General features: G+C 44.8%; 1 protein-coding gene across 3 annotated transcripts in view; it reads left to right on the forward strand.

Moving 5' to 3' along the window:
* Positions 1-7,575, forward strand: part of CEPT1 (choline/ethanolamine phosphotransferase 1) — a 33,061-nt gene extending 25,486 nt beyond the window's left edge. Inside the window, exons 6-9 of one of the 3 annotated variants that reach the window (XM_054087480.1) lie at positions 3,369-3,500; positions 4,373-4,531; positions 5,688-5,813; positions 6,682-7,575. In XM_054087480.1, coding sequence (XP_053943455.1) covers positions 3,369-3,500; positions 4,373-4,531; positions 5,688-5,813; positions 6,682-6,798 — 534 coding nt within the window. In that variant the 3' untranslated portion in view covers positions 6,799-7,575. The remainder of the gene's footprint in view (positions 1-3,368; positions 3,501-4,372; positions 4,532-5,687; positions 5,814-6,681) is intronic. The other 2 variants (XM_054087481.1, XM_009560597.2) reach the window with 2 other exon arrangements.
* The last annotated feature ends 2,396 nt before the right edge of the window (positions 7,576-9,971 follow it).

Raw genomic sequence — 9,971 nt, forward strand, 5'->3', positions numbered from 1 at the left:
GAGTCTCTTTAGAGAATGTTAAATGCTGTTCTGGGAGCTTGGTAGGTTCTGGTGAATGGGGAACACGACTGCAGCTGGCAACCGCATTTGGAAAGTTTGAGTAAAGTGAGGAAGCTGAGGTACAGCTTTTTTGATACATCGATTGTAAGACAGGCGTTTTTCTCTTTGAGGTGAGAAAAGTTTTGCAAGTGCCAGAGTTTTGTTCCACAACATAATCTCTAAAAGCATAAACGCTTCATAACTATGAAGCAGCTTTGGTTTTGTCCTGCTATGAGTTGTTATTCCTCTTGCACACGTGACTAACATGTGCGTGTGTACAGCTCTGAACTGAGGGGAAACCTTACCACTGTCTACAACTGCCTGAAAGGAGACTGTAGACAGATGGGTGTTGGTCTCTTCTGCTAAGTGACAGATGACAGGATGAGAGAGAATGGCCTCAAGTTGCACCAGGGCAGGTTCAAATTGGACATCAGGAAAAATTTCTTCATGGGAAGGATTCTCGGGCACTGGCAGAGGCTGCCGGGGGAGGTGGTGGAGTCCCCATCCCTGGAGGGGTTTAAAAGATGAGTGGATGAGGTGCTCAGGTATACGATTTAGTAGTGGACAGGTACTGTTGGGCTTGATGATCTCAAAGGTCTTTTCCAACCTAGTGATTCTATGAACTACAGCTGGAGCTGCCTTGTGAGGAGGGCTAAAGAACGCAGAGTCTTGGAATTTGTGGCTAGGAGCTGGCCCAGGAGCGGCTCTGGAGGGAGTGCCTCTGCCTAATTGAGTAATGGGACAGCGGGAAGTGTACTCAGATCTCTTCCTACAAAATGGCATCACAGCCAGGGTCGTGTTGTCTCATACAACCTTCACTGCTGCTTCCCTTAGCCCTTAACTGTGTGCTTTTCCTGACTGTTTCCTAATTAAATGTTTTTTTTCCATCCTAATTCTTGCTGCTCAAAGCTCTGATGGCATCCAGTCTGGAGGCTTGATGTTCATTTTCTTGTAAATGATTGTAGACTTGCTTTAACTTCAGCTCTGGCCAGCGCTTGTTAATCCATTCTGTGCCTGCTGCCACTTGTTTTTAGTAATATAGAATCAAAGAATGATTTGGATTGGAAGGCAGCTCAAAGCCCATCCAATTCCATCCCCTGCCCTGGGCAGGGGCATCTCCCACTGGCTCAGGGGCTCCGAGCCCCATCCAGCCTGGCCTTGAACACCTCCAGGGATGGGACAGCTACCGCTTCTCTCATCAGTATGCATGTTCTTTCCCAGAAAAAAATTGGAATGCACCCTTTACCAGGATCTATCCATAGTCAGAAGCTTTCTGCACAGTGCAGCCTTTCTTTTATAATCACCTTCAAAGGGTTGAACAGAACAGAATTTACCTGCTAGAGATCTGGCCTGTGGTACTTCTCTGCAGTATTGCCGTGGTCTTGTGAAGCTCTGTGTACATCTGAGTGCTGGTGGGACCCATGCGATTGCCGGCAAGGTCAGAACAATTGCATGGGCTGTAGTGATATGTGGAATGCCGCACAAAATCTGTGACTTGCCTTGTAGCATCCTCATATTTATAAAATCAGGGCTGCAGTGTAGGAAGATGTTGGAGTACAGCTCCCTCTCTCCCTTTGCTCAGATGTTTTTCCTTTTCTCTCAGTGCTATTTGCTTGCCTTTGCTACATCCAACTTTTGGCCTTGCTGCTTTCATTTTCTATGCAAAGCAATTTAGCAGGTGCTGTACTTTTATACCTCTTCTTTGGCTTTTCTCTAACAACTTCTTCATGTAGCTTTGTTTCCCAATAATTATTTCTGCCAGATAAGTGCGATTTGATACCTGTTACTGAAACAGCTGTCATTGGGAGCAAAAAAGAGCGTCTTAAAGCATAAATGTAGCCAAACTGGATGTTACTACAGTGCGGTCTCATCCTTCTGCCTCTCCTGAGCATTGGTCTCAGCTGTGTTGGTGGTAGCTTGGAGTTCAGGGTGGATTTTCCTAGCAAACTCCCCTTAGCTTTGGGAAATGTTAAGCTTAACGTTTTTTGACTTCTTTTTGAAGCTTGCCAGTGTTTTCTTCTTTCTATAGAAGAGCAAATTCACCCCGTTCTTTCAGTACCAAAGTGTTGTTCGTGAAGCAGAGGGCAGCACAGGTACCTTTGTTTTTGACACTGAGGAGAGACTGTCAGAAGTCCTGTGCCTCGTAACAGTAATGAGTGGTTACTCTTGAGAAAGTTGAGAGTGGTTGAGAGTGGTTACTGAAGAGTTGGCTCTCCAGTCTGTGGCAATATCTGCCTTTGGTTCACTTGCCATTGTTCTTTCTTTACTATCTTTCATACAGTGTTTTTTGACGTAGCAGTGCAGCCTCAGCAATGGAGAGATCTGTTTCAGTGTTGTGGAACTGTGGCAGCTGACCAGAAGCCTGCAGGGCAGTGATATGGAGCGGTGGAGGGCTTCCTAAGAGCAGCGCACTAAGAGTTAATGCTGTCTCTGCCTGTTACTTGCACCCTGAGAAGATCAATAGGTTGTGTTATTGAATGTGATAGAAAATAATCATCTTTACCTGTTGAAAGCTACGCTGAGAGTGTAACTGAAGTAAGATAGAAACTGCTTGACCTCATTTGAGCCTCTGTTTGGAGCTGGACTCCATGCTGTTGGAGAGCCAAGTGTGTTTGTGCAGCTGAGCGCTTTGACTGCGATTCCAGAATTAAGAGCCCATCACGTGGATATGTTGTATGGATAAAGTTGGAAGGCCTAGGCAGTTCTCCCTAGATCCTTGCTTCCACAACGCATTTGTTGTGGTTTATTTAGAACTTTCTTCACTTCTAGTTTCTCCTGTTCTGCTTGAAACACTGCTGTTAGAGAGCAGAGCTGCCTGTGCTCATTTGTCGCTTCTTTAGCACCTGCCACACTGACTCTGAGATGACTTGTCTGGTCTCAGTTTGCTTCCTGTGTCTTGCCCATAAGGTAGCGTCCAGCCCCTTCAAGGGCTTTGTTTCACCATCTCCAGTGGCTCTTGCTTTGCCCAGTTTGATCTCAGGCTACAGCTGTGAGTTTCACAACCAGTGCAGAAAAGGGAACTGGCACCTTTTGCTTCCATGTGATAGCTGGGTGACTTAGCTTGCGAGTTCTTGGTTTCTGTCCACTTCTCTGCTTTTGATGGCTTTTTTTCAGGTAACTGGAGATAACGTCTGGCTTTGTGGAAAGCTTGATGGAAGGATTATTGGAAAAATACATGCTATTCTCTGCCTCATAGAAATTTAATACTCTGTATAGCAGAGAAAGAAGAGGAAACGTTGGAAAGTGGAGTGTTTGAGTGTACCACAAGTATTAAGCCCGATTATCATTTGCTTGTGCATATTTTAACTTCTTGTCTCTCTTTCGTTAAGATTCCAATACTGAATATTCAGGTGAAAATACTCCCGGCTCTCTGTACTGTCGCGGGAACCATATTCTCCTGTACAAACTACTTTGGTGTGATCTTCACAGGTGGAGTTGGCAAAAATGGATCCACTATAGCAGTGAGTACTCTGTTCTGCTGGTTCCTCTCCAGCAATCTGTGGCTTTTCAGCCGTGCCTTTAGTTTTTGTTTAACATAATGCTTCCTGCATGTGAAATCTTTTCCTTCCAGTTTCTTGCTGTCTTGGGATAAGTAAGTAATATTGTCTGTGTAAGAACAGTAGCTTTAGGAGTCAGGGGTTTTAACATTTTTGAATGATGAAAGGTGTTTATAGTTTGACATCTGCTTTTGAATTAATCATATAAAACAGGTTATACAAATATGCACTTCCCACCACCCCCGAAGTTCACAGAAAAGCCCAGTGCAAAAATCCATTCAGAAGGAAAGCTGTCAAGAAGATTGGTTACGCTTTTTAGGCTTTTGGGCCTTTTAAAAGCTCTCCATTGTTCATATTGCCAGGGAAAAGTGCAGGTGGGGGCATCTGCACAAGTGCCTTCTGTTTCTGTGAAGATGAGGATTGATTCTGTAGCCCCGGAAGCTTTCCAAAAAGCAATTCTATACCGACCTAATAATTATTTGTAGTGTAGAAGGCTGCTTTAGTTACTTTCTAGCTGAGAAAAAGCGATACAAGTATTGTCTCCTGTCCCTTGCTAACAGGGTAGCCACTGCCGGTGTGACGAGTGTCAGAGCTGTGCACTTCCTGCTGCCTAAAACCTCAGCATGAGAGAGGTTCAACCATGTTCTCAGCTAGTGTTCGCTCAGGTTTCACCACACCGTGTTCCTGTCAGTGCCAATGTTCAGAAAGGCAGGTTTTTAGTGTGATTCTAATTAGAAACCACCCATCGCAAACCATGCGAGTGTTTGGCTTATTGGGATTTCTTTGCAATGTGCACATTTTGTTAACCTAATGCTTTAACTTTAATCTCACTGCAGGGAACGAGTGTTCTTTCACCTTTTCTTCATATTGGGTCAGTGATCGCATTGGCTGCAATGATCTACAAGAAATCTGCTGTTCAGCTCTTTGAAAGGCACCCCTGCTTATATATACTGACTTTTGGGTTTGTGTCTGCCAAGATAACAAATAAACTAGTGGTAAGTGTGCCAGGACCTTTGAGTTTCTTGTTACAGCAGTAAAACTTTTTGCAGGTTTTAAAGTTCTCTGGTGGTTCCAATGACTGACCTGTGTGTTTGTACTGAAGTGGTACACGTGCTTTAGTTATTTTCGGTATCCTGGAGGTGGAGCAAAGCCTTTCTCCTGTCTGAAAAGGGAGTAGTAGACCTTATGCTAATGCTGCGGTTACATAGTCAGCACCAGCACAGCTCATGGTTGCCAGAGTTCTGTTTCTCCTCCTTTCTTAGTGGTTTCTTTACACTTTTGCAGTGTATTTGCACGTGTGTTATAAGCTGGGTTGGAACAGAGCAGTCAGAAGCCCTCAAGTGCAGGTGAGGAAAGTTTATGAGAAGGTGATAAAGGTGTAAGATCTGGAGCAGTTGCTCAGGGCTTGGCTTAAACGATGGGGGAAAGAGAGTAATTAAAATTACAAACAGGTTTGTACTTGTGAATGCTGTCGGGAGACGAGTTCCTGTGGAACAGAGTGAACAGGGGGGTTAAACAGCCACTGCCCCACACCATCTCAGTTCTGCAGGCACGACCAGAGTTGCACATAACTCACCATGGAAAGCAAGTTTATTCCTTACCAAGACCAGTTTACAACACAGTCAGATCCAGTTGTGGTGGATATAGTGTAGGACAACTTCTGTGTAGGTGTGGAGGCTGAGAAGGCCACACTTGGACACAAAAAGGCCAGATCATCCAGCTGTGACCAGGGAGAGGTCACAGGAATAAATAGGTGGATGGAGTGAGAAACATGAAGTGTCTCTGGCTTTTAAAGTTCTGGCAGCTGTGAGTTCTTGTTTCCAAGCTCAACTAGACTTTAAAATTCACCAGTATACTTCCATTTTACTGTTTCATTTCTGGTAGGAGGAAGAGTTTGTGGGCTGGAAAGCGTTAGGTTTTTTTCCTGTAGCTGCTTTCTTTGTTCTGAAAAGATACTTCCCTGCAAAGCTCATATCTCATATACCTGTAGGCTCTCAAGGTTAAAACCATATTGCTGCTGTGCCTTAATGACTCCGTATATCTTACAGTAACGTGGCTTGGCTGTAACTTCTGTCTGTGTGTGTTCTGAGATCACTCTGCTTTGGCTGGTGGACGGTTATTTCTGAAACTTCTTTTTTTTTTTAAATGCAGGTTGCACACATGACCAAAAGCGAAATGCACCTGCACGACACAGCATTCATAGGCCCAGCGCTATTGTTTCTGGACCAGTATTTTAACAGCTTTATTGATGAGTATATTGTACTCTGGATTGCCCTGGTAAGTGTGGGCTCCCTTCGCTTGTCTGTAGTTATTGCAGGCAGCGTGCTCGCTCATAAATACCATTTGCGTTGGCTGAGCCTTGCTGACTCACCCAGAGGCTGGTGGGACTGGGAACCTGCCTTAACGAGTTGATTTTAAATAGAGCTTGTGCAAACAGAAGTAAACGTGGTTCGCTTGGTGTATGGTTTGAACAGTTTTAAAGCAATGTAGCAAATATTCAAAGCTGAGAATAGACTGTTTTGAAGATTTGTGTTGGTGCCTTGTTAGCAAGGGGATGTATTATTAACAGTGCACGTGTGGTATGACTGTGCCTTAAGCTCTTGAAAGCATGGCTGTTACTGCCAGAGCACCCAGGAGGAAAAATATCTGAAGTTAAATTCTTAGGTGCTTATCGAGCACTGAAGTGTTATCTACCAAAATGCTGTGTTAACCTTTTAATAAAATTGATTTTTTTTTTTCCTGTCCATTCCTATCACCATTTCAGAGTTAATGGGGCATTTCATGTAGAGCTGCTGTAACTGTGTTCCCCTCTCTGACTCTGGAATTAAGAGTCTATTCTCACAAAGCTGGAAGAAAGCCCAGCAGCCTAGAAACCTTCTTCACTGAGTGATTATTTCTGCAGAGCTGGAGATTTCGTTTGTGAGAAGGCCCTAGTCTTCCAGGTCTAGGGATCGAGGGGAAGGTGTCCCTGCCCATGGCAGGAGGGTGGAACTGGATGGGCTTTAAGATCCTTCCCAACCCAAACCATTTTGTGATTCAATGACCCCAGTGCTTTTCTTCTGAAGTGTGAAGGGTGTGCTGTACTGCTGTGTTACCCTGTATGGAAACGTAGTTCTGAATGTGTGTGATGTTTTTCTCTTGGCAGATCTTTTCTCTCTTTGATTTGCTCCGATACTGTGTCAGTGTGTGCAATCAAATCGCTGCCCATCTGCACATCCACGTATTCCGAATCAACTCCTCAACGCATTCGAATCATCATTAGTAAATGGGGAGTCGCCATAAGGAGAAATTAGAGTTCATTTTCTATATGAACGGATGTGAAGATATGTAGGAGACTGAGGCAAAAAGCAGATAAGAACAAAGTAATTTATAATAATGAATGTTGTATAACTTTTATTCTTTGTTATCGGTAACACTCCTTAACTAGTCTCCTGCCTGAGAGAGTGAATTCCAAGTCCACCCTAGTCAACTCTACATGTAGTCAACTCTGTGGGTTCAAAGCCTGGGAAAGCATGCAGGGAGTAATGCTCTGTCTTTGTAATTACCTTGATTACAAAATAATCTATATATGGTGAATGGATCCCCAACAACTGAAGTTTCTAATGTAGTATAATTACAGCTGCAATACGACTTGCTTTTAAATTTAATATTTCATCATCTTAGTGAAATACTTGTTTAGTGTCCACTCAAAATTTATTTACTAAAGACCTGAGCTGGTAAGAACAAAGATATCGCGCTGGCTTGTGTAGCTGAAGCAGCTGTTGAGGTTTGAGTTCAGACTGATGTGGTTCTTTTGCTTATGCGTTGCTAATAAAGCGGTTTCTTGTTAAAGAACAATGCGTTGAGCAGGGTTCTGCAAGCAGAAGGGGTGACCGGCACGTGTGGTATCTTTTTCAATTAATTTTATTTTTTTAAATAAACATTATCTAAAGAGACAACTTATTTCTCAATTTTCTTCAGCGGAAAGATTATAAAAAGAAAATTTTAATGTTTACATTTTTATGTCTAAAACTTAAGCAGAATTTCCTTTCTTCTCTTAATAAATAAGAATTCTGAGAGCAGCAGTTGTCGTCAGGTGTGTCTGTTGCTCTGGCCGTACAACACTGCCCACGATTCAGAAAGCAGTTTTCTGACACTTCATGCAGATAGTGGTGTCGTTCCAGGATCTGAAAGAACTTTCTCTGCTGCATGGTTTTCACAATTTAGCCCTGGCCGAGCCAATTTTAGCAGCTGAAACTGAGCAGTTGGACTCCCAATTCCCTCCCCTCCAGCCCTCAGGGAAAGGAGAAAGGGAAATGAGAGGAAAAGACTTGCAGGTTGGAATCTAAAACTACAGTTTTATTGAAATAATAATAATAACAATGGTGATGAGAATAATTAGAAAGGATTCAAATATATAAAAATCTATGAGATTACCCCCCACCCCTCGATGACTGCATCCCCACAGACGCTGCAGAGCAGACACAAGGGAAAGGGTCCAAGGCTGAGAGGGAGCCGAGCTCAGGAACTGCTTTCAGGAGTCTGGGGTTGGGGGCAAATGGGCAGACAAGGTCCTCACTGGACATTGGCCATCAAAGAAGAGAGCAAGACCCTAATTGTCTGTTTTACACTGAGTGTGACGTGTATGGGATGGAATCCTCTGTTGGTCAGTTTGGGGTCACCTCTCCTGTCCACCCCTCCCTGCAGATTTGACCTTTTTCACCGCTTTGACTTATGGCTCCACTGGCTCGAGGATGGCCCTGGTTACTGTAGGAATAAGTGTAAGCGTTTTTCTGCATCCTGTGGAATTGCTGCTAGGGAGAAAAACTGAAAAACCTGCAGTTAACTTTCAGAAAATGAAGTTACTTAGATGAGACTTCACTGAAGTTCGAAATCGATTCTACTTTAACTCGAACTGTAACAGTGGTGCAGTAAGCGTGGGGTGGGTTTGGTTGTTGTTTTAACATCATTTTTCACTGTGGTGAACTGCCTCAGGGAGGCTGCATTGAAGGTAGTGGAGGGTTTAATCACGCAGTAGTGTGGTGCTGCGGTGTGTGCCACAACCCTGGCGCTCAGGGGAACTTCAACCCTGAACAAATTGCCCAGGCTTATTGTATGGGCAGGGGAGCATGTCAAGAGCAGGATGTCCCCCGGCTATTGTGCTTCTTGGGATGAGCAATGCGGATGGCTGAAATCCTGGTCTTCTGCCCATGAAGTATCTTGCTCAAGGTGGTAGGAAAATGCCTCCCTACTGAGATGCAGCGGTACCTGAGCACAGCTGCATGTGTCTCCTCGTTGATGGGACTAAACACAGTCACTTTAAAAACATAAAATGAAAAAACCCCAAGAGCAACAAATCAAACCTCTCTTGGCTTTGCAAGTGGCGAGTTGTATTTCCTGCGATGCCCTGGCTGGGGAAGTGGAGAGAAAAGTCAGTTCCTTCAGCAATCAGAGTTTTTGCACCCCTTCTTCCTCTCCCTGGTACAGTACCCACCATGGGGCTGTCCTGGACAGAGACGTCCCTCCCGGCACAGACACAGGACTGCTGGAGCTGGAGAGAGAACATGAACAGGGCTCCAGTCCCGTTGTGGAGCATTTGTCTCTGCAAGGGAAGAGCTGGCCCCTGTTTGAGATGGGGCAGGAACCGGAACTGCAGTGCTGACTTCTCCAGTCAAGCATTCAGCATGTGGATATGCTCTGTCTTGGATCTTCTCTGCTTGGAAGAGTTTTGGTTCCTTCATGTGGGGTGATACCATTTCAGCAAGTGAGTCGGAGGTCGTGCCTTGGGATTAGGACACAGGGAGGAGGAACACCTTTGGGATGAGGAGGAATTGATGTAAGCTTCCCCACTTCAGCCTTGAATTTCCAGGCTTTTATGTGCCTGTCAGCAGTTATTTTATGGCAAGTGCAGCTGGGAGCTCTTTGGGGACCTGGCCTGGTGGGTTTGTTCTGGGGGTTCCTTGCCAGACTGAAGCCTGAGGGGGAGTTAGATCCCTGCATCCTGACCACATACCTGGTGCACAGCTCTCAAGTGTTCTGGAGGTGTTATGGTCCAAGTGCCTTTACTGGGAGTGTCTCCAGTGTGTGAGGTGGCAGCTGTCTCCTTAGCATCATGGTTTTAGGCACAACTGGAATTTGGATATTTTGCTTTAGCTGTGCTCCACTGGGCGATGGTTTGGTCTAAATGGTCTGCCCTCTGCCACTGCCCTTCACATGGGGAGTGGGACACAGTCTGGAAGGGTCCAAAGTTGTGGAGAGCTTATCTCCCCTTTCGCAAACCGTGTTTCTTTCCATCTGCAGAAGTGGGTGCAAACCTCAGTCACTTGGGAAGTCCCTGGAGTGTCAGTGGTTTTCTAGAGGTGCAGATAAGGAGAATCACGCTTTCAATCTTCGAGGGTTTCAGATTAAACTGTTGCAAACAATTTGTCACTGATACTTGAGACTAGTGAGGAACTG

The sequence above is a fragment of the Cuculus canorus genome, chromosome 24, assembly GCF_017976375.1.
Source record: "Cuculus canorus isolate bCucCan1 chromosome 24, bCucCan1.pri, whole genome shotgun sequence".
Taxonomy (NCBI): domain Eukaryota; kingdom Metazoa; phylum Chordata; class Aves; order Cuculiformes; family Cuculidae; genus Cuculus; species Cuculus canorus.